Source organism: Jaculus jaculus, chromosome 9 (genome assembly GCF_020740685.1).
Source record: "Jaculus jaculus isolate mJacJac1 chromosome 9, mJacJac1.mat.Y.cur, whole genome shotgun sequence".
In the NCBI taxonomy this organism is placed as follows: domain Eukaryota; kingdom Metazoa; phylum Chordata; class Mammalia; order Rodentia; family Dipodidae; genus Jaculus; species Jaculus jaculus.
This window is the reverse complement of record NC_059110.1, coordinates 51,827,871-51,846,924: the sequence shown is the minus strand read 5'-3', so window position 1 is coordinate 51,846,924 and position 19,054 is coordinate 51,827,871. Positions and strand designations below refer to the sequence as shown.

Sequence of the window (19,054 nt, the reverse complement as noted above, 5' to 3'; positions counted from 1 at the left end):
TGGAAAAATTGGATATCTATATATAGAAAGATGAGAAAAGATCCTTGTCTTTTGTCATGTACAAGAATCAAATCCAGGGCTGGGGAAATGGCTTAGCAGTTAAGGTATTTACCTGTGAAGCCTAAGGACCCAGGTTCAATTCCCCAGAACCCATGTAAGCCAGATGCACAAGGGGACACATGTGTCTGGAGTTCATTTGCAGTGGCTGTAGGCCCTGGTGCACCGATTCTCTCTCTCTGCCTCTTTCTCTCTGTCTACCACTCTCAAATAAATAAATAAAAATAAACAAAAAAATTTTAAAATAGTTTGCTAAATATTACTGTTTAATGAATCAAAGGTTGGAAAATCACAGATAAATCTATTCCCTTGCCTGTTTCTGCAAATAAAGATGTGCGGGCTTTTGAACGACAATAGAGTTGAGTGACTATGACACAGACCAACTGGCCCACAAAACTGAAATCATTTTTCCTTTAACAAAAACTTTGCTGACATCTGTTATGTGCTATTCCTAATTTTCTTCTTAAAAATCATTATCTGAATGACAGTCTCATAAAGATATAACTAATTAGCCGGATGTGGTGGCACACACCTTTAATCCCAGCACTCGGGAGCAGAGATAGAGGATTGCCATGAGTTTGAGACCACCCTGAGACTCCATAGTGAATTTCAGGCCAGCCTGGGCTAGGGTGAGACCCTACCTCAAAAAGAAAACAAAAAAACATATAATTAATGGTCTTATTTTTCTCTTTTTCTCTCTGCCTCTTCCTCTGTTTCTCTCTCTCTCTCTCTTTCTCTCTCTCACACATAAATAAATAAATAAATAAATAAATAAATAAATAAATAAATAAACATTTTAAAAAAGAATAAAATCCAAGTGGATCAGGGACCTTAATATCAACCCTGAAACTCTGAAACTGCCAGAGGAAAAGGTAGGGGAACCCTTCAACGTATTGGCATAGGTAATGACTTTTTAAATATAACCCCAATTGCTCAGAAAATGAAACCACTAATCAACCACTAGGATGAAATTACAAAGCTTTTGTACAGCAGAGAACACTGTGAATAGAGCACAGAGACAACCTACAGAATGGAGGAAAACCTTTGCCAGCTACACATCTGACAGAGGATTAATATCCAGAATATACAAAGAACTCAAAAACAGAACAATAAGAAATCAAACAACACAATTAAAAAATGGACTATGGACGTAAAAAGAGAGTTCTCATCAGAAGAAATACAGATGGCATATAAACATCTAAAAATGTGTTCTACATCCTTAGCCATCAGAGAAATGCAAATTAAAACTACTTTGAAATTCCATCTCTCTCCCATCAGAATGGCTACCATCAAGTAAACAAATGACAATAAATGTTGGTGAGGATGCGGGAAAAGGCGAATCCTTCTACTCTGTTGGTGGGAATGTAATCTGGTACAGCTATTGTGGAAATAAGTATGGAGGTTCTTAAGACAGCTAGATATAGATTTACCATATGATCCAGCTATAGCACTCCTAGGCATATAACTTAATGACTCTTCTCACTACCTTAGAGATACTTGCACAACCATGTTTATTTCTGTTCTATTCACAATACCTAGGAAATGGAACCAACCTAGATGTCGCTCCACAGATGAATGGATAATAAAGATTTGGTACATTTACACAAAGGAGTTCTATTCAGCAGTAAAGAAGAATAAAATTCACAGGGAAATGGATGGATCTGGAAAGGATTATACTAAGTGAGGTAACCCAGGCCCATATAGCCAAACATTGCATGTTCTTTCTCATATGTGGAACCTAGCTACAAATGTATAGACTTGGGTGTGAACTGAGGCCCAAAAGCTAGAAAAAGGCTACAAGGGAGGGAGGAGAGGGAAGGACTTTAGGGAATGGTATTATATATATGTGTAAGTAGAAGAACAGATTACAGGGAGGGGAAAGGCCTCAGCAAGGCTAGAGGAAGAGATTGTATAAAAGAAGGGTTGGGGAGGTTCAAACAAAATACAAGATATTCTGATTAAGACATATGAAAATATACTTTCTTGAATAATGGCACATTCAGAAGCCATAGATTGTTACTAGAAAATTTTCAGTGCCAGGGATGGGATACCTTCTAGTGAGTTGTTGACCAGGGAGGGTCCCTGTTGCCTCCAAAACATTATAGGCTATTGCCAAAGCCCTTGGTTTCCCATGAGAAAAGATAGTAACAAGCCTGAGAGGCAAAGTTACTGAGAAATCAGGCTTGTGCTGAGCAGAAAACCTTCCCCCTGTAGCCCAGCCAACTGAAATCTGGAAAAAACCTGCACTGTACACAGTCATATGGGAGACAGAAGTCATCAGCACTGAAAACAGTGGATACTGGAAGCTTCAAGTTTGGCCAGACAGGCCAAATGACTAACAAGTGCAATAGTGACATGTCTGCTCTGGGGGAAACCAACTGCTCTCTAATTGGCCTGAAGGCCCACTCTATGGAATGGAATACTTGCCTGGTAGTGAAAACCTGATCAAAATCCTATGGCAGGGGATGTTATGAGCCTTAGGGGTATAAAGCCTGCTCATGTTTGGATAAATGCAAATATTACTCTCACCAAATTGCCCTGAAAGCACTACACTTAATGTTCATATTCACATATTAATGCTACTCTCCCTTCTGGTTAGAGAAGCTTCTCTTTTCAGATGGTTATGAACACTGGGTGACCTAAAAGGCAACATAGTGCTGAGAAGAGATGGAGGAGTGTCCAACACTGAAATATCTCACACCTCCAAGGCTCAGGGTCTATTGCAGAAGAGGTAGCAGGAAGAATGTAATAGGCAAAGGAAGGGTACCACTTCTTACATACAACTGTCCAGACAGAAATTGGCCTCAATATCCAAGATCTCACAGTGCCTATTAAGGTCCTCATAATAGGAGAAAAAGATGGTGACATCAAATTAAAAGAGAGACAAATAGAGAGAGGGAGGGGATATGACAGAAAGCAGAGTTATGAAGGGGAAAGCAGGAGAAGGGAGGTAAATAACATGATTTGTTATCTATAACAAATGTCTGTTGTCTTACAGAAGTTGTCAATAAAAAAATAATTTTTTTAAAAAAACCAAAGTATTAGGTCATTTCTTTCATTCTACATCCTTCAGCAAACTCATATTTAAAAGTGTGTGTGTGTGTATGTGTGTGTGTGTGTGTGTGTGTGTGTGTGTGCGTGCACACATATAAGGTCCTCTTTGCTGCTACAAACTAACTCCAGTTGTATGTGCCACATTTTGCAGCTGCTTTTATGTGGTTCCTGGAGAATTGTATCCTGGCCATCAGGCTTTGCGAGCAATCATCTTTAACCATTGAACCATCTCCCTAGCCCATCAGACCCATATTTAAAAAAGACAGAGGACATTCCATACATCTTGGTCATAATTATGCTAAGTAACATCTAATGTTTTATCCTTTGGGGAAATATACTCTATACTATGAACTGAATTAATCAGATATGCCAAAAACTATATTCTTCCCTTTAGATGAATCTCTACTTTCCTTTTCCACCCTATAAGCTATACATGTTTCACTACAAATAATTAGGTAACTGCACTTTTTATATCTGTGGATAGGAAGTGTCTTGTGGTCGCATAATAAATCTGTGAGTGACATCTAAGGAGGGCAAATGAACTATAAAGATTTGCTCTAAAGATACATGATATGTGCTATTTTAAAACACACAAAAGAATTTGTAAAGGCAGTTGGTCCAACATCAGGCTGTGGAACCACATACAGATTGATAAAAGCAGCAATAATGCCATCCTGGGAGAGGACTTAAAGTGGGGATATAAAGAAAGTTCTCAGCTCATTTCTTCAAATGCTGAGAAACTGAATGGTTTGCTCACTTGCGGAGAAGTCCTCAGGCCCTTTTCTAAGCACAGATGATGAAAAATGTAATGAACAGTGGAATGAAACAGTGAAAAGATTGTTGAAAAAAAACTGTGAGTAGAAAGAGGTAATATTTTTCAGTATATTTTCACACAAAGAAAAGTGCAATTTAAAATGACAGAAAAATGTACTTTCTTCAGGTTCAGACTTGAGTGGCTCCAAAACAGATATAAGTGTCCTTTTCATTATTGACAGGAATGATTAATCTTTGGCTAGAATCTGTAAATCTCTCTCTTTTAAATGTCTGTCATAATCTGTCTATGCAAATCAGATCTCTTTAAATATTCTGGGAATTATTGCCCATATAACCTATGGGACTGAGTACCAACTGACAACAATTTTCAACATTTAATTCACATAAATTTTTTACTATCTGGTATTTCTATAACAAATGTTTATATGTACCTCTATATAAAAACAAAAAATAAGAAAAAAATTAAATGTTGGATAGAAATAAGGTGAATAATTTCTTGCTTGTTAATATTTTTCTAAATTTTTTAAGCTTTCTACAATAGATACATATTACTATTATAATCAGATAAGATAGCATAAGATAAGAGTAAGAAATATAGATGGGGCTGGGGAATGGTTCAGCTGTTAGAAATGCTTTCTTGCAAACATATAGGAAGCCCGGGATTCAATCCTCAGCACCACATAAACAAGTAGGATGGCACATGCCTGCAATTCTAGCATTTGGGAGATACAAGCAGAAGGATAAAAAGTTTAAAGTAATCCTCCGTTATATAGTAAGTTCATGACCAGCCATAGATTTAAAAAGAAGAATCTCTAAAAGGTGATTGCAAAGCCTGCCTACCCAGGTTCAATCCTCAGTACTTACATAAAGCAAATGTACAAAGTGGTACAAGAATATGGAATTTGTTTGCAGTTGGTAAGAAGTCCTAGTGTGCCCATCCTTTGCCTCCATCTCAAATAAATACAGATTTAAAAAGGAGAACCAAACTATAAAAATCTCCATTCTATATCTGAGCTATATAATCAATTATGGCCATCAAATATGGCTTAGGAAAATGTTATAGCACCCTCTTATTAGAACAGTATTTCTATGCCAACTCCCTAAGAAAGTAGAGACAGTATTACCATCCCTATTACTATCCAACTTATAATCACCAGTCTTATTTTCAATGTCACCTTTTGCCCAGAAAGCCAAGGCTGTTCCTGTAGTACAAGAGGATTTTCCCCATTTAGCCTGGTACTTTCAACTGAGTAGAGTGTGGTCCAATAGAGATAGCCACCAATGGAATCCACTACTATGTCATTCACCAACAGCTTCACATGAGTCACAATATCTGTGTGTCCTGTCAACACAGACTGCCTCTGTATCTAGAAAACATAACAGTATTGTCAGACAGTTATTTTCAAATGACATCATTATTTCTGAATGGTTTATTGCAATCACTGGTAAATTTGTCATTCATTCATGTATTCCACCAAAAATGTCTATTAGCACTCTGTGCTGGGTGTGAGTGTGCTGAGCCTTAGACATGTCACAGCAAATAGATATGGCACTTACCCCTTTTCAAGTCTACAATGAATGGAAGTAAATTTGTTGTGAGTTAAAATATTTACTATTCCAAATCAAACATTTGATCAAAATATCCATATATGGAGCTGGGGAGATGGTTCAGTCATAATAAAGTACCTGCCACACAAGAATAAGGACTTGAGTTCAGATTCCCAGAGCCCATGTTAAAACCAGACACAACAGCGCATACCTGTAATCCCAGCACTGGGGAGTCAAAGACAGGAACTTTCCTAGGGCTAGCTAGTCTAGCTGAATCAGTGTGTTTCCACTGCAGTGAAAGATGCTATCTCAAGAAAACAAGGTAGAGTATGATTGAAGAAGATCCTCACGGTCAGCCGTTAGCCTCCACATACTCACACAAGCGCAAGCACTCACACATATAAGCATATGCACACAAAACACACACACACACACACACACACATACCCATGGATAAAAATGCATTTGGTTGGGGGTACTTGGAATACAGCTTAGTGATAGAGCACTTGTCACCATGCACAAGATCCTGTTCATCTCCATCTCAACTATACACATTCTCAAGACACTGATAGTGGTAGACAAATGAATGAATGAACAGCAAACATTATCCTGATTAGAAAATGAAAAATAAATAAAGTGACTAGAAAGAGCTTTAAATGTCTTAATAACTGATGACCCCTCTCTTTGCTCTTCTCTATCACATAAGCCTAAAGACCCAGGTATAATTCCCCAGTCCCCATGTAAGACAGATGCACAAGGTGGTGTATGCATCTGATGTTAAGTACTACATATATTAAGAAAATGCTATGGGTCAGGAACTGTACCTTTTGATCCTTATACTACTATCTCCCATAGGCTAGGGACATAGCTCAGTTTTTAGAGTGTTTGCCTACCATGCACAGAGCCCTGGCTTCAGTCCCCAACATCTAATTAAAAAAAAAAAAAAAGGCATGAGGCAAGAGAGTTAGTTCAGTTGATAAAAGCACTTGCCTCACAAACATAAAAGACCTGAGTTCTATCCAAGTACTCATGTAAAATGCTGATAGTGGTGGTATGCATCTGTAAACCCAGCATTAGGGAAGCAGAGGTGAGCAAATTCTTGGAACTCACTTGTCAGCCAGTATAGCCTAATTAGTGAGCCCCAGAAAGACCCTGTCTCAAAAAGAGGTGGATGGTATACCTGAGGAATGACACCCAACGTTGTCCTCCAGCCTCTGCAAGCACATTACACACATGCACACATACATAACACATACTAAACCTGCCTGTAATCCCAGTTGTTGAAAGGTAGAGGCAGAAGGATAGGAATTTCAAGGTCAACTAATAAATAGCATTCCTACATAGCCAACTGGAGGCCAGTCTAGGATACAGGAGATCTTGTCTCAAAAAAAAAAAAAAATACAAAATAGTTCCTACAATCCTCACATTAAACTTACATGGACTTTCTATTTCCTTGTATTCTCACAAATAAACTGAGTTTAATAAAGTTGAATAAATTTTCCTGGAGTTAATTTTATAAAAGACAGAGCATATAAGTAAAACCAGTGTTTATATCCATTCTTCTACTTTCCTCAAAATGAGTTATAAACTAATCCACCTTATGAAGCATTCTTTGAGTAAGCCCACTCATCATGATTCCTCTTGTCTATCTTTGGCACCTATGAATTTCTACTGAACCCTATAATCATGTCGCTACATACATTTCTTTGCATGTTTATCTTAGTATTTCATATAAGTGGTGATGGCTACCTAAAACTGAATGTGCTAATCTCACCCCAAAATTCTATACAAGGGTGAATTCTATATAAGGGCACAGACATATCCACTGTTGACTTTATATTTTCTGCTATGCTTACTCTCAAGGTTCTCAGCACATTTGTCATAGATATAATTGTTGAGAAAATTAGGGAATGGGCAACAAACACCTTCAGAACCATAAGTTTTGATCTGTAGGACCAGTGTTCTTGTCATTGGCCATCATCCTTTTCTTCAAAGTATGCCCTTGCACAAGTGTGCAAGATGTCTTCCCTTCACTGCAGTCCTACTTTTCTGCACCTGCTCTGTGTCCCCTGAAGTTGACATCTATGAACCACATCAAAAGGGGATCTCTTCATTGCTTAGTGGTTAGGTGCTTGCCTATGAAGCCTAAAGACCCAGGTATAATTCCCCAGTCCCCATGTAAGACAGATGCACAAGGTGGTGTATGCATATGGGTTCATTTGCAGTGGCTAGAGTCCCTGGTGCACCCATTCTCTCACTCCCCCCGCTGCATCTCTTTCTAATAAATAAATTAACTAAATATTCTTAAAAGTGGGGGGGCTCTCTTGTTCCCTGCTCCCTGTGAGCTTCAGGCACTGAAACCATGAGCAGAAGGCAAAGGATGGAAAAGAGGAATTGGAGTACTTAATCCTCCAGCTCACTCCTTGCCAGACCATGTTTTGATAGTGGCTAGGTTTCTTTCTGAAGTCAGAGTTCATGTGGGCAACTCTCCTACATCCCCAGCCCTATCCAAGTTCTCCCTTTCTTTCTTTGCAGCATCATACACAACACAGGTGATTTGTCTTGCAGCACCTGTTAGACCAGAGGATGCTGCTTTACTAGCCTTTGTTCATTTTCCCTAGCCTGGTTGACAGCACTGAAAATAGTTTCTTCAACTTGGAGCTATAGTTCAGTGGTAGAGCTCTTGCCTAGCATATGTGTGGCATTAAATTAATCCCTAGCATTACAACAATGCTGTCACTTTATTTAATTCCCTTTAATTGGCTTTTGGAGTCTACCATCTTCCTGCCAGGGAATTGACTGTCAGACACAAATGAACTTTTTTAGACAGGGTCTAATATAGCACAAGATTGCCTCTTACTCAAAACATGGCCAAGGACTACCCAATTTATGAGGTTCTGGAGTTTAAACTAGGGCCTAATGAATGCTAGGTAAGCACTCTACCAACTGAACTACACACAAATTTACTTTAAAAATACTACATGAATGGTAGCATATATGGAACATAACTGTGGAAAAAATCATGAAAATGCCATGCAAGTCACAGAAGTGGGTAGGCATTGTTTTTATAGAACCTAGATGTTAGGCTTTGACTTACCATATATGTCTTCCCAGCCCAGTACAGGAAATGACCCAGCCATTCAAAAGCGAAAGCCCCTACTCCTGAAATGTTGAGTGGAGTATAACTGGTTGAGATATCTATCCCATTCAGCAATCGCACATAAACATCACCCTTCATGTCACTATAGTATAAGCTGTTGTTATACCAATCCATATCTCAAAACAAAGACAAAAATACATTAGCAATTATTCAATGGAGTAGCCACTGGCAAGGTCCTATAGTAAATAAGCCCCCATCTGTACCCATGTAAGCAACCCTAATTAAACTCAGTGGGTCACAAAAGAAAAAAAGACATAAAACTAGGAAGGGAACTAATTAGGAAAAAGAAGGGGTTTACAAAGAGTGGTAGTAGGATAAGAGAGATTAATAGGGAGTAAATATAATCAAAATACATTGTATACATGTATGATATTATTAAAAATAAAATAAAAAAATTTTAATTAGAAGTTCTTCATGTATACTCATAAAGACCTAGAAAATTAAATCACACAGACACATTAAAACAGTTTTTAAAGTGCATTATTGACCTTCCAAGTCCATCCTTCTTATTGATCAGAAATGCTATTTTATAGGTTGGAGAGATGGTTGAATCAGTAAAGTATTTGCCATGGAAGAATGGGGTACTGAATTAGGATCCTCAAAACTCACATAAAAGCTGGGCATGTGAGTCTATAATCCCAATGCTGGGGAGGCAGAAACAAGAGGATTCTTGGGCTTGCTGGCCAGCTAGTCTAGACAAATTGGTGAGCTCCAGGTACAGTGAGAGATGCTGTCTCAAAGAAAAAAATAAGGTGGAAAGCAATTGAGGTATACATCCCATGTCAGCCTCTGGTTTCTACACTCATATGTGCACACATACACACCTGCATCTATTCACATAGGAGCATGTATAAAAAATATATGTATATTACACATATATATGCATTATAAAGGAAACCTATTTACATTTTATGACCAAGCCAATAGTTAAAATAATTTACATAATTATAGAATTTACCATCCAGAAGATGGCAAGACCATTGTTATACCACCTTCAAATGAAGACTTTTCTTCTTCCAGGAAATCTTGCCCACTCATTAATTAATGATCTTCTTTGTTAACAAATTTTTCTTACATCCTATTGAAACACTATCCAGCAGTTTCTTGCTCTAATATTAAAGCAAAGTCATAGTAAATTATTTAAGATTGGCTGTCTTAGCAGAACAAGATAGCTGGTACTGAACCACAACACTGGTAAAACATGTTGTCATTAACTCAAAGCCTTCCTGAAGTGAGGGTAAGTCAATAAATAAGCTCACATTTTGTGAACTAATAAATAGCATTCCTACTTGAGAACTGACTTTCTCTTAACATTATCACTGGTAGTATCTTTTCCTTTTACTATTAACCTAGCAGCCAGCATTTCATGCTTTGTATTAACTGAGAAACTCAGAAGGGTGTGAGTGGGAACCTGCATCTAGATGAATGAGGGTGTCTACCTGACACATTTCCTATGTCAGAGGACAAGAATTCTGCTGGGTCAAAGCTATCTAGTAGTTTACTCCAAAGGCCATCTTCTTTTACAGCCATGATTAATGGTGGCTCAGCAGCTGTTTAGTGAAATAAAAAAAACAATAAAATAAGTATCATGCAAAGTATACTGTTAAAAAAGTAAAATATATCAACTTTTTGAAAAATACAGTGGAAAAATATGAGCAATTACATCTCTGCTGCATAGAATTATCTACTGCACTAAATGGACTTTCCTTATTTATTTGCAAGGAGAGAGAGAGAGAATATGAGTATGTGCACCAGGACCTCTTGCCACTGCTAACAAACTCAAGATGCATGTGTTACTCTATGCATCTGGCTTTACATGGGTACTAAGGAATCAAACCTGGGCCAGCAGGCTTTTCAAGCAAGAACTTTTGACCACTGAGCCATCTTCCTCAGCCCGACTTATTATTATTATTATTATTATTTGTAGATAGAGTCTCACTCTGTAGCCCATGCTGACTTTAAACATGTGGGAATCTTCCTGCCTCTGCCTCCTGAATACTGATATTACCTACATGAGCCACCACACCCAGCTGTAGTTTCTGACTTCTGCATAAATGATTAAAACTGAATTTGCACAGGGATGCCTCTATAACAGTGTGTAACTAGTCCATGATTATGGTAGATTCCATCACCAACAGTCTTACTACACTACTCATGGCTATGTTTGCCATGGTCCAATCTGAAGCAGCCACCATTGAGGGTGATAATAAAATAATACAGTGATCCTTCCATTACTTCCAACAGAGAAGATGAAATTCATCATAATTTCTAAACCCTTAACTTCTCTGTCCAAGACCTCAAAGTTCTGGGATGCTATGGCTTAGTAATCTAAGAAGAAACTCACAAATAAAAAGAATATATTGTTTACTCAAATATGTCTTAGTAAGTTTAAATGCTTCAGTGGTTAAAGGCACTTGCTTTCAACCCCTGCTGGCTTTCCAGGTTCAATTCTCCAATACCCATATAATGACAGATATAAAAAGTAGCATGAACATCTGTATTTGTTTCCAGCAATAAAAAACCCTGGTGTGAGCTCCCCTCCACAACACACACAGGTGAAATGAAATAAATACAAATATTTAATTTAAAAACCTACTTTCAGGAGTCAACATACTCTCTTATTTCTTCATCACTTTCAATGCAAGGAATGTTGAAGGACACTTAGGCTATGTTCCTTTCTTAGAATTATTACCTAAATCCAGAATATTTTCTTACCTGAGACCAGGGTGGTACCAACAGAAGGCTCTGACCAGGGACCAGGGCCTTTAGGAGAACTTGCTCTCACAGAAACCCTATATTTGGTAGCACTTTGTAGGTCAGGTACATTCAACTTGGTACCACTTATGTTAGAGAAAACTTGAATGATTTCAGGAATCCCTTGAGTGGATACTTTTACCTCATAAGTCCAGTTCTGCCAGGCAGAAAGGCCTAAAGAGTTAAACAATGTCATTGATCAGCAAGGACAAACCAAGAATCATTAAAACACGATGAATTAGTAGTCATTCTTGTCACCTCACTAACCAACAGGGACAATGTAATGATAAGGCTAGGATAGTGACCATTCATCCCACACCTCTTATTTGGCTCTGTTGAAGAAATTATGCACCACAAGTAAGACTGTAACCATTTGGGGGGTTGTGTGTACGTGGTATGCACATGTTTGTGCAGATGTGTACAGCCTGTGCACATGTGTGCAGAGAGCATAGGAGGATATCTGATATCCTCCTCTGTTACTCTTTTGCCTGATTTCCCTGAGACAGTCTCCCACTCCCACTGAACCTAGAGCTCCCCATTTCTTCAGTTAGCCTGGCTGACTATGGAACCTCAGGGAGACTCCTGTCTGTTCCCCTCAGCTAATGCTGAGACATTTGTGACCATGCTTGGTTTTTTATGTGGAGGCAAGGGATTAAACACAGGGCCTCGTGTTTATTGCACAGTAAGTATTCCTACCCACTGAGCAATCTACAAAGCCCTGTGCTCTTTCCGGTGGCAGGCAGGGTCTCACTATGTAGCTCAGGCTTTCCTTGAATGCCCAGTCCTCCCCCTGCCCTTGAATTTCTGAGTCCACCACACCCAGCTAAGATTGTCATTCTTTCCAAAATATGTTGTTGGCTCTATAGTATGTCACAAATATTCTCTATACCACTAGCAAGAATAACAAATAATATAACTCATAATAAAAAAAGAATTCCAATATAATTCCCAAAGTTATTATAGGACCACTCTAAGAAGCAAAGTTCATTTGGGAAAAATTGTCTATCTGTTTTAGGCCATTTTTGAGATGCAGCAAATAGGCACAATAAACTTTGTCTTATTATAAAAATAGTTTGCAGGCTGGAGAGATGGCTTAGCGGTTAAGCACTTGCCTGGGAAGCTTAAGGACCCTGTTTCGAGGCACAATTCCCAAGGACCCACGTTAACCAGATGCACAAAGGGGCACACATGTCTGGAGTTCGTTTGCAGTGGCTGGAGACCCTGGGGCACCCATTCTCTCTCTCTGCCTCTTTCTCTCTCTGTCTGTTGCTCTCAAATAAATAAATAAAAATGAACAAAAAAAATTTAATAGTATGCTAAATATTACTGCTTAATGTATCAGAGGTTGTAAACAGACAAATCTGTTCCCTTGCCTGTTTCTGCAAATAAAGCTGTATGGACAAACAGCTCATTTATTCACATCTTGTCTGCGCCTACTTCTGCATGATAATAGAGTTGACTGACTGTGACACAGACCATCTGCCCCACAAAACTGGAATCATTTACTATCAAGCCCTTACTTTAACTAAAAGTTTTCTGATATCTGTTATGTGCTATTCCTAATTTTCTTCTAAAAAATCATTATCTGAAGCCGGGCATGGTGCTCACGCCTTTAATCCCAGCACTCAGGAGGCAGAGGTAGGAGGATCACGGTGAGTTCAAGGCCACTCTGAGACTCCATAGTGAATTCCAGGTCAGCCTGGACCAGAGTGAGACCCTACCACAAAAAAAAAAAAAAAAAAACCTCTGGGCTGGAGAGATGGCTTAGGGTTTAAGTGCTTGCCTGTGAAGCCTAAGGACCCTGGTTCGAGGCTCGATTACCCAGGACCCACATTAGCCAGATGCACAAGGGGGCGCACGTGTCTGGAGTTCGTTTGCAGTGGCTGGAGGCCCTGGTGCACCCATTTTCTCTCTCTCTCTCTCTCTCTCACTCTCTGCCTCTTTCTCTCTGTCTGTCACTCTCAAATAAATAAATAAATTTTTTTTAAAAAAAAATCATTATCGTATGACAGTCTCATAAAGATATAACTAATGGTCTTATTTTTCAGGTTGTAGAAGACAAGTCACACAGTGGTCCAGTAACTTCCCTGCCATCATTTCTAGTAAGACAAGCATTTGAATCCATGCAGAATGGCTCCAGGTCTCACCTGCTTCCTACCACATATACTACCTTTCCTGAGATGGAGAGTCAAGTTTAGTCAACTTTCAGGAAATTGCTAAAATTCACCCAAATATGTTATCCTTTGGGCTAATTTCCATTCAGACTAGAATATCAGTCTAGCTCCAAGTAGATGCTCAGAAATGGTGGAGATCTTCTATTGCTATCTACCTGGGAACAATAGATAATCCTTCTACTGCAAATAATACATACAAAATAAATATATAAGCACCATTTTAGCTAATGACTAAAACTGAATCCCTATGCCAAGCAAGTTGATTCCCCCTCTATTCCACATGAGCCAGTAACCAACCACCCTGTGGACAGTGTACTCACTGGTTCCTATGGCGAGGGCAAGAGGCTTCCATTGTACAAGGGCCTGGTGAGAACCAAACAGCACTGAAAGTTCCTGTGGGCGACCTGGTAAAGGGTGTGGCTGGGTGGATGAACCAAAGATGACTAAGTTACCAAACCCAAGTTCCTCTATGTGACTCAGGTCACAGCCCACAGTGAACTCATTAAAAGATAAAGAATCCTGTTGGAAAACAGCCTTGCCATCTGTGACAAGAAAGTCATTGTTTTCACAGGCAAAGCTCTTCACATTCGCAGGGGGAACCTCAGGCAAGACAAAATAGGAATCTGAGCCATCCAGAAATGTTGACATGAAAACTTGTATGGTGTCATTGAAGTAAATGATTCGCTTGGACTGTGGCTTTACTACAAAGTCCTTTAATGTGCAGCTTTCCACAATGCACACAGGATTAGTGTCCCTGCCAGCTGGCCCAGGGAGATTGACTCTGTAAATGCCACCTCTCAGGAGATAAAAGACATACCTGGCATAGGAACAAAAGCAGTCTGATGTGATTCAGCACAAGAGTAGATATGTCAGCTCCTCAGTTAATTGCTTTGGTCTCAGTGCCATATTCCTCAGGATACTACTTTGCTCCCCAATGTGCAGAAGGGTAAAGGTCATCTCTCATTTTCATTAAAAGTTGGAAATTTGGAAAAAATGTCTAGTCTTTTACTTAATCATAAGTGACTTTTGAGAGAATCATGGTTTAAGAAAGGATCTTTAAAAGGTTCAAAGGAAAAAACATGTTATTTGATATTAGCATAGCTGAATATGATATTACTGTGAAACACTTTTCTCCAGTACACCCAAATTCTAAAGTCTAATCCTGTCAATAAGTTTTATTATACATTGTGAACGATAAATGGAAGAAAACAAAGCATTTAAATCTTTGTATTTTTTAAAATAAGTACTTTGTACTTATAATTACTTTGTACTTATAATTGTCTAAGCTTTGGAAAATATCTGTCAACAACTGAGCCAGGAAATTACAAATGTTTCATTTTATTAATCATGAACAAATACCTATGTAAGTGACCACAGATGCTGAGCTGGACCATCCAACAGTCAGGATAAAGACTGCAGTGAAAGAACTAAAGAAGGACACCCTATTTAGAGTCCATTTTTATGGTAACAAAGCAGGTGCCCTTTAAAAATATTTTATTTATTTATTTGTTTACAAGCATATTTATATATAGAGAGAGTTGGAGGTAGGGAGGGAGACAGAATGGGTACACTAGGGCCTCTAGCCACTGCAAATGAACTCCAGATTCATACACCACTTTCTCTATCTGGTTTTTTATGTGGGTATTGAAGAATATAACCTGGGTCTTCAGGCTTTGCAGGCAAGCACCTTAACCACTGAGCAATCTCTCCAGCCTTATGGTGCTCTCTTAACAGTATAAACATACCACTCAAGTCTTTTATTGATCATCACATCTGCAAGTACATTTTTCAATCAGTATATAAAATAACTAATTTGTAGCTAGTTTAGAATTTGTGATCATGAAGACAGATGCTAACAGAAGTGTACTGTTGCTTCATAAATTCTTATCAGAGGCCCATGGGTGGGTAGTATTACAAACTCCACCATGGCTACTAAATCATTTTTTGTGTCACTACCCTTGGTTGTCTTCTCAAATGTTTATCAATATGCTCAATGCAGCAGTTTGGAGTAATATGTCAAGATACAAACTTCATTTGGTATGAATTTATGTTCTTTTCCTTAAGGGGGGGGGGTAAAAAACATGGCTCTTTGTGCTTCCTTCCACTAAAATTTCAAAATTGCAAATAGAATTTGGAGGAATTAAGAACAGATAAAAAAGGGGCTGGATATATTGTTCAGTGGTTAAGGCACTTGCCTAGAAAACCTAATGACTAATATGTAAAACTACAACATAATGTTTTTTAAAAATATATGTTTTTTAAAAAAACGGAGTTTTGGGACTTCCAGTTAAGATTGCAGCATAGAAAACATGCCAATGAAGCCTAGGGGGAGAAAGCCAAAAAAAAAAAAAAAAAAAAGCAAAATACACTCTTCTACTAAAAAGTGAGGTCTATAAGAAATTTAAAAGGCAGCAGAGAAGAAAGAGAGATCCAGAGCATACAGAGCCAACATAGGCAAGCAAAAGTGGCTCCAGCACCTGCAGCACCAGGTTCATGGGGGTACAGCTGCCAGGCTCGGCTTGAGCCACAAGAAAAGCCAGGTGAGGGGATTTTCCACTCACACAGGAGCTCTTACCAAACTCAAGAAACGTGAGGGAGAACCACAGTGAACAACGGAGGAGCAGATCAGGAGGTAGAGGATCACATGGACCAGAGAGAGAACTAGAGCCACAATTGACAGCCTCCCTCCCCCACCTCAAGTGCAAACACCAGCAAGCACCAGAGACCAAGGGAAGGGAGATCACAGCACCCAGCACTGGTGACCAGAGCAGTGATCCAATGACCCAACCAGCCTACTTGAACCGACAGTGCACCAAAGAGAGACGCAAGCAGGAGCGCAGCATAACTGAGACCAAAATCATCCCAAAAGGTAGCTGGGATTACACCAGATGATTACCCACCAAATAAACCTGGTATATAGGCCTGAACCAGAAGTGCTATTTGCACCTTCCATATCAGGAAAAAGTATAAGTTAAATATGATGGATGGTCAGATTTGCCATTCTTAAATAAGGTATATTTGGGATTGTTATTTGTTGCTTCTTGACTTATAGAAGCTTTGTTTCCTCTTTTCCACATCTGACATGGTGGAAACCAACTGCCCTCTAATTGGATTGGAGGCCCACTCCATGGGAGGAAATATATCCCTGGTACTAAAAACGTAAAACAGGGGTAGTCATGAGCCCTAGGGGTGTAACGTCTGCTACTGTCTGGCTAAATGTATATACTATGCTTATAAACTGCCCAGTAAGCACTTCTCTTAATGTTCATGCCCTTATATTAATGCTACTCTTGCTTTTGGTAGAGAATCTTCTCTTTTCAAATGGTGGTGACCTTGGGATAACTCAGAAGTCATCATGGTGCTGGAAAGAAGTGACCGGAGTGCTCACTAGATAATATCTCTATCACAACTTCCAAGGCTCAGGGTCTAATGTGGAAGAGGTGGAGGAAAGAATGTAAGAGCCAAAGGAAGGGTAGGACTCCTTATAACATTCTCCCCCCAGACACAAAATGGCCTGGATATCCATGACCTCACAGTGCCCAACACTCCCTACACAAGACCATCATAAAAGGAGTAAAGGTCATGAAATCAAAATAAAAGAGAGACTGATTGAGATGGGAAGGGGATATGATGGAGAATGGAGTTTCAAAGGGGAAAGTTGGGGGAGGGAGGGTATTACCATGGGATATTTTTTATAATCATGGAAGTTGTTAATTAAAACTTGAAACAAAAACTGAGTTTCAGTCAGGTATGGTGGCACACACCTTTAATTCCAGAATTTGGGAGACTGAGGTAAGAGGATCACCATGTGGTTGAGGCCACCTGAGACTACATTGTGAACTCCAGGCCAGCCTGGGCTGAATCAAGACCCTGCCTTGAAAAACTGAGAGAGAGAAAGAGAGTATGTGTGCGTTTGGGCAGTAGTACCTTGTGGAGGTGGATAATGGTGTGCCTAGAAGCCATAGAATGTTATTAGAGAAATTTTAGTTCCAACAGTAAGATAATTTCCCATAAGTTTTTGGCCAGGGAGGCTTCTGATGGCCCCCTGAAAATTGCAGGCTTTTGCCAAGGCTCTTAGTTGTCCACCATAGCTAGATTGTATGACCATACTGCTGACGACTGCATATACTGAGAAATTAAACTGTGGCTCAGCTGGATACATCCTCCCTGTTGACTAGCTGTCAAGAAAGATATATGCCTTCTGTTGTGGGAGAAAAGTAATCAATGGTCTTAACCAGCAGTGAATCCTACAAGCTTTACATGTTACCATCTAGGCCAAATGTACCAGCTGGTGCAATAGTGGCATTTCTGTTATGGGTGACAACAATTACTTTTCTGATTGGCCTTTAGACCAGGTCCATAGGAGAGAATTCATTCCTGGTACTGAAAACCTAATAAAATCCTATCACTTGCTGGGCATAGTGGCACACACCTTAAATCCCAATACTCAGGAAGCAGAGATAGGAAGATCACCATGAGTTCAAGGTCACCCTGAGACTACATAGTGAGTTCCAGGTCAGCCTGAGCTAGAGTGAGACCCTACCTCAAAAAAATAAAAATAAAAAAATTAAATAAAACCTATCACTTGTGAGGTCATAAGGCCTATGGGGAAAATTACTACTGTGATCTTGATAAACGGATATATTATGCCCACCAACATGCCTTCTAAATACTTATGCTCATGCCCACATATTAATGTTACTCTCACTTTTGGTTAGAGAAGCTTCTATTTTCATATGGTGGTGACCATTAGTGAGACTCAAAACTTACTAAAGTGCTGAGAAGAAGTGACAATGGAGGGTACAGAACTAGGTGAGACATCTCTGTCACTCCCCCCAAGACTCAGGAACCATTGTGAAAGAGCTGGTAGAAAGAATGTAAGAGCCAAAGGAAGAGGAAGAGCGATCTGAAATACTATCTTCCAGACACAAAGTGTCCTTGATATTCATGACCTCATAATGGCTGACACTATCTACACAAAATCTGCATAGTAGGAGGGGAAATGGTGACATCAAAAATATAAGAGTGTCTAGTTGGAAAGGAGGGATTCAGTGGAGGGGAGATTTGAGAGGGAGGAAAGGAAAGATGGTGGGAGGGGATTATGATCACATTATATTGTTTATATATATAAAAGTTCTCAATGAAAAAATTTAAAATTTAAGTTAAAAACAAATTGGTGGGGCAGGCAGGGTAGTCTGAAGTCAGTAGGTCTGACCCAATTCTGGACTTCTGCCCCCTCCTGTAAGTTCCTTGGATAGTCAGTGCGTGGGTAGGCACTACAGTCTGAAGTGAGTAGGTCAGACCAATTTCTGGGATCCTCCTACCTCCAGTGAACTTCCTTGTGATATCAGTATGTGGGTGGATGTGGTGATCTGAAGCGAGTAGACCAGACTCCTATATCTGGACTCCTCCCACATCCCCAGTCTGGGTTGACTGCACTGGTCTGTGTCCTGGATGGCACAGCATGAAGTATGCCAGATTACTGTTCCCTTGTTCCTCCTATTCCCCTGGTCCTGGTATGTCCCATTGTGCT

The 19,054-nt window shown here is 39.4% G+C and overlaps 1 protein-coding gene across 1 annotated transcript in view; it reads right to left on the bottom strand.

Moving 5' to 3' along the window:
* Positions 1–19,054, bottom strand: part of Ros1 (ROS proto-oncogene 1, receptor tyrosine kinase) — a 255,231-nt gene that overhangs the window by 139,963 nt on the left and 96,214 nt on the right. Inside the window, exons 13-17 of the mRNA XM_004651359.3 lie at positions 13,842–14,338; positions 11,309–11,521; positions 10,033–10,143; positions 8,531–8,709; positions 5,061–5,252 (exon numbers count right to left, since the gene is read on the bottom strand). Coding sequence (XP_004651416.2) covers positions 5,061–5,252; positions 8,531–8,709; positions 10,033–10,143; positions 11,309–11,521; positions 13,842–14,338 — 1,192 coding nt within the window. The remainder of the gene's footprint in view (positions 1–5,060; positions 5,253–8,530; positions 8,710–10,032; positions 10,144–11,308; positions 11,522–13,841; positions 14,339–19,054) is intronic.